The sequence below is a fragment of the Telopea speciosissima genome, chromosome 11, assembly GCF_018873765.1.
Source record: "Telopea speciosissima isolate NSW1024214 ecotype Mountain lineage chromosome 11, Tspe_v1, whole genome shotgun sequence".
In the NCBI taxonomy this organism is placed as follows: Eukaryota; Viridiplantae; Streptophyta; class Magnoliopsida; order Proteales; family Proteaceae; genus Telopea; species Telopea speciosissima.
Window position 1 is genome coordinate 51,671,520 of NC_057926.1, and position 15,379 is coordinate 51,686,898.

The window sequence follows — 15,379 nt, forward strand, 5'->3', positions numbered from 1 at the left end:
TTAGCCAATAATCACAACACTTAAACAGTTTTCTCTTATTATTCATAGAACTAATTATGGAAAGATTTACTTAGCCTATAACATACAAGGATTATTTCCATCAATCAAATTCCAAGACATGCATGTCTGTGGGTCAAGCACCACCCATCAGTACTGTTTTCAGCAACGACAGTAATAGATGATGAAAGAATAGTAGCCCCACCACCAACAATCCTTTCCTTTTTTTTGGTGGCTTAGTCGTCCATGTCAATCAGTCTCTAAATTGAGTAACCACCACCACATGTTAGACTCTCAGAGAAAGAAAGCTTTGGCCTTACTTTCCTTGGACAGTCCAGTCCTATTTTAGCAGGAGACCTAAGATAGCTTTGTTCACCCTAAATACTATTTAGGTTCCCTTGTTTAGGTGTCTTCTTCCTTCCCTTTCCCCATCTTCACGTGCTTTGCTTTTGAAATCTGTGTTGTGTGAAAAGAAGATTGAGAATGACAGTGTAAACAAGTATAACATAGGTAACTTCAACAAGAAGAAATCAGTTTATCACTGGAGTTTTTTAGGTATAAATACAAGAAGAAAGCTGAAAAGGTTTACAAGCTCAGTTCAGATCTTTATCCCCTCCAATTCCTTGCTCGGCCCAATTCCCCAATTCCTCTAACAAAGAAGGATGAAATGACCACCCTACCCCTACCCGAGTGAGAGAGAGCAATCAACATTAGGTGAACATAACCATCGAATACTAAAGAGAGATTTCACTCCCAAGATAAATGGGTAAAAATTGGACAAAGATACTCTCTTCAAGATTGGGTAAAGAAAAACTCAATCCAAGCCACAAGAAAGTTTCCTTCTCCCGCGGTGAAATATTCCCTCGAATTGTTTTATTTACTTCAATCTAAATCAAATCACTCCTTCATACTAAAACATCCAAGACCTCCATTGAACATAAGTACATAACTATGCCACCTCAAATGCTTTTCTTGAAACTACTCTCTATTTTGCTCTAATATCATCATGTCTTATTTCTCCTCCTTAATTTTCCCACTCTTTCATCTCAACTATACTACGTTTATCTATATTGTACTTCTTAACCACCCAACATTCCACACCATATATCATAAACAATCGTGTGAAAATCCGAAAACCCATTAATACGATCAATAAAGGAATTATTCATTCACCATTAAGCTATGATTCGAAAAGGAATCTTAAAGAGGGGATATATAAGAAGAATACGAGGAATATGGGCTGTTATATGCGTACGTTACTTCAATTTTTACAATATGACAGGAAGTTAAAATGGTTACAAACTTCTCCAAAAGAAGTATTGTAGGATGAAAAGGCTCCTGATCATATTCAAATGACAAAGAATTGAAACTAAATTAATTATCTTCAAAGAGAAATAGAGGGGCTTAAGAAAAAACAAGAGGGGGGGAAAAAGAGAGGAGGAGAATCCTCCTCAGCGTTTTTGCATCTTTTCTATGTAGAATGCAACTTGGCATTATTAGCCTCCATCTTAGTTGGGCACATACACCATGACTGCTCCTTGCTGTCTGGGAAGGATAAGGAGGCTGTGGTGCCTTCTGTTGGTTTGTTGCTTGGGCTGTATGGAGCTACAGTCATCATCCTGTATTAAATGGACAAAGAGGGAATTAATTGTAGGAACATGTAAACTATCATTACATCAAAAAAACCACCACTTGTGGAGATTCAAAAACTAGATTGATCCGAGTAAACACCAAAGGAGAAAGTTAAAAAGAAAAACCTTTTTTTGTTTTTTTCCGGATTGAGTACAAAGGAAAAATATGTCCTCAGAAAAACCCATCATTTACCATTACACTCTAGCCCTCTCACAGAAACACAGAAACACAGAAACAGTCAAATGAGTATAAGAGCTGAATCATGATTCACAACTCCCGCGCTTTGAAGTATCAGTTATTTTACTCCCCCCCATTTCTGATCTCCAAATCCTTGCTCCCATGTAAATTCTTTTGGGTTCAAATTCGCTTGTCAGAATTAAGCTTCTGTTAAACAATACGAGTTCCAGAGTCGTATAATCATACTTGAATGACGCTAAACAGAAACAAAAAGAAACCCTTAATATTAAAGGGTACCTCTCATCATCCAAAGCAAGAGACCCATGAAACTGTTTCCAATTAGTAAACTTTGTTTACCAAGTAAGTTTCCAAACCACAGAATTAGTTCTTTATTCCCCCCACCCCCAACCCATTTAAGAGGCAAGCTGAAGAGAGATTGAGCTACAGATCATAGTAAAAAATAACTTTCCACAAAAAATGCAATACTACACAATGAACTAATCCATTTTCGATGGTAAAATTCTCTCAAAAAACAGCCAAGGAGTTCAACAAATTACCTTTCCTTGCGCTTCTCCAAAAATCGAGCCAAGGATGCCTTACGAGCTTGAGGCACAGCTGCAGAACCAAAGACTTGGTCAGTTTTTAGGATAATTAGACAGTATATACAGTATCTCATGCTCCTTGTATAAAACTTTTTACAAGACAGAGATATTAAAAATACCTGCTGGCATGAGAGTAGTAGCAGCAGATGCTATAGGAGTGACAATCACTGGAGCCTCAGGTTGGCTGCTGCTAGGAGCAATCAAAGTTCCTTTGGATTTTGTTGTCATCCCTTCATCATTGTTGCTAGACCCACTACCCGATTGGGCACCGGAATGGGAAGTAACAGAGATAGGGCTTGGAAGGCCTGAGCAAGGTGGAGTTGAAGTAGACTGGTTCCCATGAACAACTTCAAACACTGTTGGCATTGATGTTGGTGCAGGTACTTGAGCCCTTTGGTTATTGCTCATGGAAGCTCCATTTCCAGCCAAAAACATAATTGCCTGAGCCTAGATACAGGAGAGAATATTTTTTCAGCCAATTAACCACCAAAAGGCCTGTTTTTGTCTCTGTGTATGCGTTTGTCCGTTAAAGAAAGATACCTTCTCAGGAGAGACATCCTCATAGACGTTTACAGCACCAGCATAAAAGATGGTCAGTTGTGGCCCAGTGGGCTTTGAGATGTTCCTGTAAAAAAATTTCGATTCAGTTTAGCATTCACAGTGAATGATATCGTGAGATACCAAATTAACAAATAAGAAATGAGTTATTACTTTGGATCAATAGAACCAGAAGCCCGAAATATTGCATGTGAGGTGGTAACAGGAATCCCTCCAACTGGTTGTTGCTTCAAAGAAGTAGGAGCCAAGCTTTGGCTTGAGGTAGCAACATGGGTCTTGAAGAAAGGATTGCTCATAGAAATAGAGATGGTCTGGTTAGAGACAGGAAGGGCCCTAACTTCTTGTGGACGATGGACATCAACATGTTGAACGGCATAAGTGTTCATTGCATTATGAGTACCCACTTGCCTATCAAAATTGAAGTTTTTCTGCAAACCACAGGGTTGCAAGATCAGATCTGTTCAAACTAACAGAAATACCAAAACTTATAAAGAAAATCCAAGGAACGTTCAGATCGAACCTGGACTATGCTTGCAGTCGACTTGTGGTTAGCATCAAAAGCATCTGCTGTAGCTATGGTAGGCATAAATGCAGAGGAGGCCAGACGATCAAATATCATCTTCTTTGCCCTGTCTTCCTGCACAGTCTTGAAAGACATGAACTGAGGCAGGGCAGAGACTTTGTTTGAGAAAGGCCACTGCATTCCTGAAGGACCTGAACCCCTCATGAAAGCTGAAAGTCAAATACAAGAACAAAGGGAGCTAAATTAGTTATGTGTGACTAGAACAAATCATACAGGAAAAGGAATTTCAAAGAAAATAACACAAACCCAATTCTAATTTTGACCTGATTAACCGTGAAACTAGTTTAAAACTGAAGATCAAGAGCTAAAATCAGGTTAAAGATCTTTGGGAATAGCATAATAAGAGATGCCAGTACAGGGTCAAAATGGAGATAAACAATAAACATAAAAAAACGCGAATCTCGATATTCCTCATGTGGAACCACGTCTACAGTAGTTGGGAAGAGTTGGCTCTAACTAGAAAATACAGCTCCTCTTCATGTTCTCTTCCTCAAACAAGAGAAAAAAACAACATTTTATTACATACCCATATAAGGTATGCTTAATATCAATTTTTTTCGTGTGAAGAAAATATTATTTTTCACCTAAATTTTCGAATTGGGAGAAGTTTCTCTCATTTTTTTAAATAAAATAGTTTTCCTATGGATTTGGTAGAGAAGAAAGAGAACAGAGTCAACAGAGACCAAAACAAATTAACCTATATGAACTGGCACAGCGAAGCTCCTTCCTCACATGGAAGGGTGCATGTTAGCAAAAGACCTTAACCAACTAAAGAAATACAGAAATACAAAATTGCAAAAAAATTGAGAGGACCCAATTCCCCGTACTGCAAGTCTGCAACCCTAATCAAATCAACATGTGTTTTTCAAGGAACAGAACAGAAACGGGAAACCAGTACCCAAAAGATTTATTTAGGAAAAAAAAGGAACAAGAAAGACCTGAAACAGATCCAAGAGTAGAAAATTCTAATTCTGACGAAGAAAATAGCAAGTCCTAGAATAAGCTCCAAGTCGGGAGTTGGGAGAAGGTTAAACACGGCATGCTTCTGCAACCAAACCACATAGCCCCACCATCCATGGAACCCAACTTCCATTCAAAACATGCAATTTTAAGGAGCTAAAATTGTTAAATTAATTATACAGATTCCTAAAAATCGAATATAGGTTCGATCTCCAATATTATTCATAGTTAGCCATAGAACTAAACTTGAAATTTTTTTTTTTAAAAAAAAATTACATGAAAGATCCCGAGGGAAAACGAGTTCTCGCGGGAAATAAATTACTCAGAATAACCGTAAAATCAATCAAAAGCTCGAAGCTTCAATGTTTCACATTAAAAAAAAAAACAATTGACGAAAGAGAAAAGAAAACGACAATTCATGTTCAGACTTCAGAATCGAATCAAAGGCATACCAGAATCTTGCGATCCTTCCTTGCTCTCCTCCTTCACCGCCTGCAACTCCTTCGCATTCAAACCCAAGAAGTCTCTCTCCATCTCTTTGATTCAAAAAACTTCACTAACACCACTTTCAACAACTGTTAAAAAGATCTCACTGAGCAGCTTTCTTCACGTTTTCTTCCTCAAAACACAAAACCCCAAAACTGATTTAAAGCTCCAGAAGTTTTCAAACCCTCTTTTACTCCAGGAAAGAAGAAAACTAGAAAAACAACCAAAGCTCTCTCTCTCCACCGCCGAAATCCTGCTTGCCTGCCCGTAAACAGGCAGAAAGAGAGAGAGGATGACTTTAATAACACTTTTGGACTGTAAATCTGAACCGTCGGATAATGAGAATCTTGGTTACCGGAAAAACCGGTCCGACACCGGTTGTTCCGGTGGGAAAACCACGTGCTCCAGTAACAAATACCCACATTCTGAAATCGCGGTCCGTTCTACGAAAAAAAAAAATAAATAAGCAATCGTGGTCCATGCCAACCAACATTTCATAAGTAAGCAGATGCCACTTGGATGCAACTGATCGTGCGCACCGTGACGAGTTCTAGAGAGTGTCACTCGTGAGTCAGCCGAGCCGTCTGCGACGATTAATCGGAAATTGTGACAATTCATTCTTCGGTGACTCTCTTTTCCATTGAAATTAATTTTTTTTTTTAGTTTTATTTTTACATCTAATATTGAGAAAAAGATAAGTTCTCCAAGCTGCCAGTGTAGAAGGAAATTCCTTGAATACGGATTGGGTTCTCTCGTACAAGAACCATTCACGTACCCTTGCAAGCCATCCAAATGGAATCCAATCAATCCACTCCTCTAGAATCCATGTGAATGGTTGTAGGTGTAGGAGAACCAGATCCGGCCTCATGATAGTCATGGTTTTAGTGCATGGTATCAAATCTAGTATCAACCATCTTCAAAATCATTCGTATGGGACCAGTTTACTTCTAGATTTTTTTTTGAACGATTTTAGTCTTTGCCCGTACCATTACACTGGTACAATATCAGCTAGGTATCAATATCGATCACCTTTAAAATCGTGCATTATCATTCATATTGGACCATCCAATAAAATACACTTCACACCCTGATGATAGCACAAGGATAAGGGTGTCAATCGATTAGTTTGGTCTCGTTTTGGTCGAATTAAATTGATTTTAACCGATCAAACTAGAACCTAATGTAAAGTGAGTTGTGGTGCGCTTCATGCCCATGCTCACCAAGAGGTCTCAAGTTCGAATCTCCTAGCTATTACCTTCGCCCCTCCCTAGTTCCCAACTTCTCCCCCCCCCCCCCCACCTAAAAAAAATATATAAAAAAGCTCTCAATTCCAAAAAAAAAAAAATTATTTTGGTTTGATTATGTTTTTTGTAATCAGACTACTATTGTGTTTGGTTCAATTCGATTTTCGGGTTACATGTATACATAATGAAATTGATGGGCGAATCCTGGCTTTTTTTTCTTGGTTTCTATCGGATTACTATTGGATTGATATTGGTTTTTATCCTAATTGATATGATTTTCAACTTCCGTCTGTGCATTGGTAAGCCGGATTCAGTTTTCAGTTTCTACCAGTTCCTTAAAACCCCAACTCGTAACCCAACCACTGAGGGTTCGATTCATTTCTTATCGGACTGAAAGCTGTTGGTTTCGATCAATCCAACCAATTCGGGCTAGAATTTGACACCCATAGGCGGTAACATGGTTCTAGGTATTGATATTGTACCAGACGATAGATATTGATATCATCGAATCCCGATACCAATACAATATTGATGTGGATCAAGTTAATCAGATAAAAAAGTGATTCAGTTTTCAAATTATATTCGATACAATCACATTCCAACCGATCCATATCAATATCGTATTATTAACGGTCGAGATCTATACGGACATTGATGCCGATACCTATAACTTTGCATGGGATAATATTGTCATAAGTAACCTAAAATGATTCAAAATAAATAAATAAGTTAAGCAAAGAGTTCATGAGTAACCTAAAATGATTAAAAATAGATAAATAAGTTAAACAAACAGAGTGAAATCATTTTCTCTAGAAATATTTAGATCATTCTCAAAAATCTCTCAAGAGTCGGTCAACAGACTCAACACTCAACCACATATAATACTTTTGGGATATGAGAATTTATAAAAAGTACACATATAGATAAATTCAATGTAACGAATATGACGATGTTGAAACGGATGAGTAGCAAAAATAGAAGGTATAAAGTAAAGAATGATCATATTAGAGTTGATTTGAGAATAGCTTCGATACATATTAAGTTACAATATAATTTGAAGTGATATATATGGTCATCATGTTCATAGAGGCTTTTTGATGCCTCAGTACGGAGAAGCGATTTGGTTCAGATTAAAAGAACTAAAAGAACCAAAGGCATACTAAAACGACCTTAAGAGAAGTGGAGAAAGACATGCATAGCTTAATTCTTTAATCAAGTCTGACATCAAATAGTGTTAATTGGAGGGCAAAGATCCATGTAGCCAACCTCATTTAGTTCAGATAAGACTAAGTTTTTGTTGTTATTTTAGAGTTTAGACCAACTCTCTCCCCGACCCAAAGCCATGAAAAACGACTCGTTGCATTAGAGGATGAGGTCCACTCATGTTGAGTCAGGTTGGACCGTGAGAATGAGGATAGGGTTTGTGTGACCTGTGGAACTGACCCGGCCATGTTGATTTCTATCACTTATTAAATTATTTTTTAACACAACTTGGTCATGGGGTTGCGTCAATCATGATCAGAATTTTGGATTTTAAGCTCTACCATTGATTGGATAGTGAAAATATTCTCTGGACAGGAGATTTTAAGTTTATTGGATTTGGATTAGACCGGAAAAAGATAAAAAGTTTTTTTTTTTTTTTTTTTTTGAGAAAAATAATGGTACCTGGTTGAGTGGCCAGCGGGACTTCTGTTTCTAAACACAGTATTATTATCTTGCCACCATAGAAAAGCGGAAATTCCACCCAAGTCAATGTTTGCATGCGCTCTTTCATTGGCCAGCACGTGCATGCAAGCTCTAGAGGCCCAGGAAGTATTCTCTCACCCATCTTTTTTTTAATGATAGGATCTAATTAAAAGTGGGGTCACTCCCTATTTAACATAAGGGGAAGTGTTTTATGTTTGAGAACGTTCCTCCTATACCTGCCGGAGACCCAAGCAATGCTCTCTTTTGGTTCAATCTATAGGGGACAAAGAGATCATTTTATAGGGAGGAGGAGAGTGACACTAGGTGCAGGTGTAGAAACCACGCTCCTGAACATGAAACTTTCTTTTTTTAACATAAACGGTTGTCTTTTAAAGCAACTTCTTACCAAAAAAAAAAAAAAAATCTTTCAAAGAAACTTTAGCCATGTTTGTTTTAAAAAAAATTGAAGAAAAAAATGACAAAAGGCTTTGTGCACTACTGCGCATGGTGCACAGTTACGCATAAAATCATTGGATGAGAACAAAAGCATCCATCGAAAACCCAAAACACCCCTATTTTACGAATCATCGATGGGAAAGAATCTCCCATGTACGAATCCTTTCCCAAAAAAGAATTAAGATGAAAAATTTTCAACTAATTAAATTTAGAAATAAAGTATCAAAAATATATTAATTAAATATTAATCAACAATTTGAACTCATTGAATGGGAAAGTGATACATAAAAGATGAGAAGATAAAAAAGTTGTGTGACGCCTATATCCATACACAGGAAGGGTAAAATGATTGCTCACCCTAGTGAAATGAAAAATTCCACCATTATTGGATACCCCCAAGTGTGCTCACATTGGTCTCTGCACTAGTGCATGAGTCATGCAGTTTGGCAGTGATCCCCCCCCCCCCCACTCCCATAAAATATTATAGCACAAACGTTTATCAAGCGATTGAACCGTTAAGTACTCTATCTTCAAGTGGATTTGAAACTTTAGTACAATCAGAACTTGTTTCTATAAATTATAAATTAGAAATTCATTCATAAACACTGCCATAAAATGGGGTCCTTTCGAATTTTTATTTACATTTATTCTTAAATAGGTTTAACAATTCCTACTTAATCAAGAAAAATATGAATCAAAGGTTTTAATGCATTAGAACTCTCAACTATAATATTGTCACAAAGAAGAAGGTTAAATTAAAATGAGTAGTGGGTGGGAAAATAATATATCTGTCCCCAATTTTCACTTTGAGAATTGCTTTACTTTGAATTCTCTTCCACCCAAAAGTGACACAAAGAATAAAAATGAGTAATTCATTCACTTCACTCAATATAAACATTCAAACGTATATATGCTTATCAAACAAATTAAATTCATTAAACCTCTTGAGCTACAAATGCTAGTAAAGTCATATGATTTTAACCAAATGCACCACCAAGTAATTTTCTTATACAAAATAATTTTATATACAGACTCTTGTGAAACTATTGTATAAAAAATTATTATCCCATCAAAACATATTTGACTCAAGAGAAATTGCTTCTTGTCAAAATTTATTATCTTGCTAAACAAGAAGAAATTTCAAGAAAAGATGACTTAATTATTTATTGCATAAATTTAAATATAATGTTTGTCTATAAGGAGCCCTGGAACCTTATCAGTTGTTATTTAGCCACTCCCCTTTCATTTTAGGACGCAATGCCTATTATTGATAATATATATTAATTGTGCAACTGTGATTGTAAGAATATATATTTTTTTTTGGGTCAAATAAACACGTGGATTCTATCATTTGGTTGATGTATATTTCTATTTGTATTAAATATTCTTTCAAATATATATATATATACGCGAGAGTTGGCTTCTCAAAATAATGAAGGGATTTTATTGTTTAATTTATTTTATATATTCAAACATAAAAATGATTAAGTAGTCAAACTTATAGGTTTAGCACTAAGATTCAAACATATGAATTTCCTATACACATAGTTGTGTTAGGTGGGGTGGTTAGTAGTTAAATATTGAGTCTAAGGATATAGATATTTTTTAACGTAGATTGCATTTGCATCCCTCTCCCTCCCCAAAAATAGTTTGCCAGAGGCATGTTATTTTGTTTTTTATTTTATTTTTTGACAAAATTGTCGAAGGCATGTAACATATGTGATTTGTTTTCTCTTTTTATTGAACACATGGATCAACATTGCTATTATTCCTATTTAATGTAATTGGAGGTTGACTTTCAAAAAAGAAATTCAATTTATTTTTTTGGAACTCAATGTCAAATAGTATCTAAACATCAAAGTGAACAATTAGGCAACCTACTAGCATAACTTCAAAGACTCGTAACTAAATTCTTTATGAATATTGTTTTAGATATACAGTGTTCGGAAATTAAGCTAACAAGTCTTAAAGGGTATTGATATTCTCGAATGTAGTTTCCTATTCTTCTTATGAGTTATTTAAAATGAACATGAATGCCTACCATCGATGCTTTCAATTGTCAGATTTTTCGGCAAACAACTGTATTATCCAATAAACAATTTCTTCTACATGAATTTGTTATGTATGTCTCGAATTCTTGGACCCGTTTCGAAGAATGATCCGCTCCGACATTTTTGGTAGTGATTCGAATGAAATTTTTTTTGAGATCTGTGATGGTAGCGAGGGCTTGGGCCCGAGCCCATCACTGATCTCATTGGGGGTGGGGGGGGGAAGCCCCCGCGGTACGGTTTGACCCGACCCAATGGATCGACCCGGATCCGATGGAGGAGTATTTATGTTCCTTACCCGCTTTATTGTAAAGATAGAGTAAGATTTGGGATTTTTGCGTTCTAGGGTTTCTAAGAGAGCAGCAGCAGCACCGATTTGGGTGTTCTTGAGAGTTCCATTGTAATCTTTTCTCTAATTTGCATAGTGAATCATCTTCGTCTTCGCCCGTAGATGTAGCACACCATACTGGTGTGTGAACCACGTTATATCTCTGTGTTCTTTTGCTTTGTTTTTGTTTCTTTTCGTGATTTTGTTGGTGTTTGCTATAACAAACATATATCTATACAAATGTCCTTGAGATTCTAATCCAATTTTTGAAAAATATGGACTACATCCATCCAATGGACTTCAAATATATATATTTGTTTAAGTTCAATGTCCAGATCCTTATATGTGATTTACCCAAACCAAAAGAACGAAAGAAATTATCATATATCTTCAAAAAATTTCTTTTTTTACCACATTTAAAAAGGAAAAACTCATTTAAGCAACCCAGCTTTGATAGGCTTACCAAAGTGACTCATCTTCATTATGCCATGTGGAATGATGATATGACAATTTTAATTGTTTGATAGATAGCAGATTGTGTGGATTAGTCAACGTATCAGATTTTGAAGCCCGGTTCAATCAAATACTATCTCTGTGTGTTGGCATACATTCCCAAGAATCCATGCACACCTACAATACTCCGATCACTACTGTGCACTCTCCCATGGTCCTGAATTTTCAAACATCTACTTTATTAATTGGTAAATTCTTTTTTATCTAGAATCTTAATGTTAACATAGACTTTAGGCATTCTTTGGACCCATCTGATCCATTACATGATAGATATTTTAGCTGACTTGACAAGGCCAATCTGAAAGAAATTGCCCTCATTATAAATAAGGAAAGAGCGGTGTCAACTCCATATACAACAACAATATGTTTCTAAAAAATTGTATAATCCAATAGATACTCTAATATTGTGGCAGAAAAGGAATTTGTGTTTTTTTTTTTTAATATAATTTTGACTAATTTCCCTTAAACATTCATGTAACCCTAAATAGGTAACATATAAAAAAAAGGAAGAGAAAGTGAGGCCACTATTTGTACTATTGGATAAGCAATAAACCTCTTTGAAGATGTCTATGTTAGGCTTGTAAACTATGTCAATTTTCAAAATAGGATCGCTCTAATGCCATATAAAAGAATTAAAAAATAAAAAGAAAGCACCATTCTTAGCTAAGTGATTTTGATAAGCCACATCAATTTGAACATGTAAGAGTTTCGTTTACAAAGTTGACTTTTTCAAAACATTAGAATAGATGGAAAGGTTAGACAAGCTAGCAATTTAACACATGGTCTACAGATGATGTGAGCATACATGTTCAATGCATGAGAGACTAATGATATTCTTCAAGATCCGGATATCCATCGCATCATGGAGAACCATGAGGATTTCTTGACACAACATTATATTGATGGGTCCTACGACAGTGACACTGGTCCAGACACTGATTAATTTGATTTGGTTTGATTTGGTTTGGTTAAAGTAACTATGGTTTGTAAAAGTAACCATGGTTTGTTGGGTGTGGTAGTTGTAATAGTAACTAAAGTTGGTGGTTGTTGTTGTAATAGTTACCATTGATAGTTGTAATAGTGTCTATGTTGTTGGCTAGGGTAGCTATAAATAACCACCCTCCTCTCTATTGTAAGGCATCCTTTGAAAGACAATACATCTCCCATCTCCTGGTATCACTAAATTTGAATGCTAACCGAGCTGCCATATGGTAGTTATAATTAGCGTGAAGCCAACCTAAGCCTTTAAATTAATATGCATCTCTTTTGTCATTATCACCTACGCCAAGAAGCATTTAAACATGGGATTTTCTTATTGATACCCCTAAGGTGTTATTAGATTTGGATATTCATTAAATCTTTACCAAAAAAAAAAAAATAAGTTTATAAATTACGATTGATCTTGTTATTATAATTAATTTTCCACAAGGTTCATGTTGGTGCTGCAAATAAGCACTAACAAGCAAGTTATGTCTTGGTCTAATATCAATCATATAACATTCTATCAACCAAGGAAGGTTTTGGCGACAATACCTGCAGATATCAGAAATGATAATGTTGATATGAGTAACGAGAAATCTTGTGAAAACACAATCGCCTGCCAATGGAAGGCTTTCTATGTTCAATCAAACTATGCGGAGTGAATCGGTCCCTAAGGAACATATTAAAAATTAGGGTATCAATTGGTTTTATCAGGATAGCTCAACAGACTGTTATCTGTTTAGTTTCAGTTTTCCATATATATAAAATATAAAATTGGAAATAAGATGTAAAAATCAAACCAACCAAGGGTTGGATGGTCAATGAATCCAACGGCTTGAAGTGCTCTCTGAAGGTTCTTTATCATTTATGCTTGCCGAAGTTTCTAAGCCGGTAGCCCATGGTGCTCCTTCCCCCATTACTATGGATGGTAATGGGTCTCGAAGTGGTGTCCAGCGATCATGGGCGAATCTGTTTAGAGGTGGAAAAGTAAGAGAGGATGCTGGTGCAATCCCATACTTTGAGCCGAGTATTGTTAATGGCAAAAGAGTTGCACAGTGTACTGCTGAAGAGTTGGGGGAGGAGAAGGATTGATGGGATGCGGCTTTAGTAGGATATGTTTTCGGTCCAAGGCCTACGTTCTCAGCAATGCAGCATTTTGTGAAAGAGAAGTGGGGGCATGTTGGCGGTGTTGAAGTGTTTGGGTTAGAGAGTGGTATCTTCGTGTTTGATTTTCAAGGAAGTGATCTGAGTCGACAGATTTTGGACGAAGGGCCTTGGGCTCTTGGTAATCGTCCTCTGATTTTGCGACCCTGGTCACCAGAGATATCTCTTTCTAAGAAAGAAGAGTCTGAATTGCCTCTTTGGATTAGGCTCTATGGACTTAATTTGCATTACTGGGGAAAACGCTCATTAGGACGCATTGCCAGTGTGCTTGGCCGGCCTATCTGCTCTGATAGGAGGACTACGTAGAAAGAGCGGCTCTCTTTTGCGAGACTTTGTGTCTCCATTAAGGCTTCTGATGGGCTTCCTAGCACCATTTTGATTGCACAAGAGGATGGATCTCTGGTTGAACAATCTGTTCACTATGATTGGATGCCTCCTATGTGCAATGCTTGCAAAGTTTTTGGCCATGTGATAAGGCATGCCCAGTTGCTGCAATTCAGTGTGCTCAAGAGGGTGGTGCTTCAGTGCCTGAGGCCATGCAGGTTGAAGAGGGCTGGCAGAGACCAAGGGGGCGTCTTGGACGTGGTAAGCGACCCTTACCACCGGAGGAGAACAACCCTACGGCTGGATCAGTACCTTCGTCGACTGTCTCTGGTAAGGCAGTTACTGCGATTAAGGCCTCCATGGTTGTTGAGCCACCACGTGGCTGATCAGATCGTGATTATTCAAATATTACATCTGTTGGGTTAACGGTTGCTGGTTCGAGTGTTGAAAAGACAAAGTTCTCCTCACCTAAGGTTCAACCACGTGCTGAGTTGTTAGAACCTATTGCTTCGCGTGGCAACGGGAAGGATATTCCCATGGCGGCTTCTCCTCCTTTGAAACCTACTGCCCCTGCTACCATTGGCGTTGTGGTTAATCCCTGTAGCCCTAGTGCTACAGGCTGCATGCATGTTAGTTCCACTGTAGTGGTGCCTACGTCAGATCCTCCTTTACTTGAAGCCTCGGGTTCGCTTGACAGGGTTTCATCGTTAGATTCTTCACTACATGGGACCTTGGCATCTAATGGGAACCGCTTTGTAGCATTGGGTGATTTGGATAATGGACAATTGGTGGAGGTGCAGGGTGCTGCTTGCTCTACAGTTTGGGAAAGGGAACGCAGTCCGGGCAGGGGTGGCCCAGTGCATCATCCCTCTTCTCCGATTTCCTAATGTTGAAGTTTGGCGCATGGAATATCAGGGGGATGAATGACCCTGGTAAGTGTCGGGCTGTTCTCGATTGGGCTAGTAGGAATAATTTGATGTTTTTTGGCTTGGTTGAGACTCGAGTGAAGTTATGCAATTTTAATAGCTGCTATCGGTTGTTTGGTAATCGTTGGAAGTGTTGTACCAATTCGGAGTTGGTTGATTCTGGTCATATATGGATTCTATGGGATGAAGAGTGTGTTAAGATTTCTCCAATCCTTGCTACCCCTCAGCTCATCCATGTTAAGGTGATGGTGAACCACCCACCTCTTGCTTTTGAAGCTTCAATTGTCTATGGGGCGAATTTTGACCCTGAGAGGAGGGCATTATGGTCTAATTTGAGGAGTCTCAGTGCTTTCGACGTGCCACGGGTTACTTTGGGTGATTTTAACTCCATTTGTAACCCTTCTGAGAAGGTGGGAGGGTGGCATGTGTCTTCTTCAATGACACGTCCTCTTGTCGATTGTTTGTCTGTGACTGAGTTGGTTGACCTTAAATGGTCTGGGTGTCATCTGACTTGGAGTAACAGGGCTATTGGTAATGATCACATTGCTTCAAAGCTGGACAGGGTGTTGGTTGATTCGGCTTGGTTGGATTCTTTTCCTACCTCCCATGCTTTGTTTAAGAAATCCTGGCATTTCGGACCATTGCCCCATGGTGGTGACTTTAGTTGAGAGACATGTGCGTAAGGGGAAGCGTTTCTTTTTCTTCAATCACTGG

At 37.7% G+C, this 15,379-nt stretch overlaps 1 protein-coding gene across 3 annotated transcripts; it reads right to left on the reverse strand.

Annotated features, from left to right (window-relative positions):
- Positions 1-1,226: 1,226 nt before the first annotated feature.
- On the reverse strand, positions 1,227-5,111 carry LOC122646245 (protein TIFY 6B-like). 3 transcript variants are annotated; one of them, XM_043839748.1, is made up of 7 exons: positions 4,967-5,111; positions 3,487-3,703; positions 3,120-3,394; positions 2,949-3,033; positions 2,528-2,855; positions 2,364-2,421; positions 1,227-1,616 (listed from the first exon to the last, which is right to left on the reverse strand). In XM_043839748.1, exons 1-7 carry the CDS (start codon positions 5,041-5,043, stop codon positions 1,469-1,471), a joined length of 1,188 nt encoding a protein of 395 aa, XP_043695683.1. In that variant the 5' UTR covers positions 5,044-5,111; the 3' UTR covers positions 1,227-1,468. The 3 variants fall into 3 exon arrangements, with proteins under 3 accessions (XP_043695683.1, XP_043695684.1, XP_043695682.1); XM_043839749.1 differs by having other exon boundaries at positions 3,487-3,671; positions 4,962-5,111; XM_043839747.1 differs by having other exon boundaries at positions 3,487-3,698; positions 4,962-5,111.
- Positions 5,112-15,379: the final 10,268 nt, after the last annotated feature.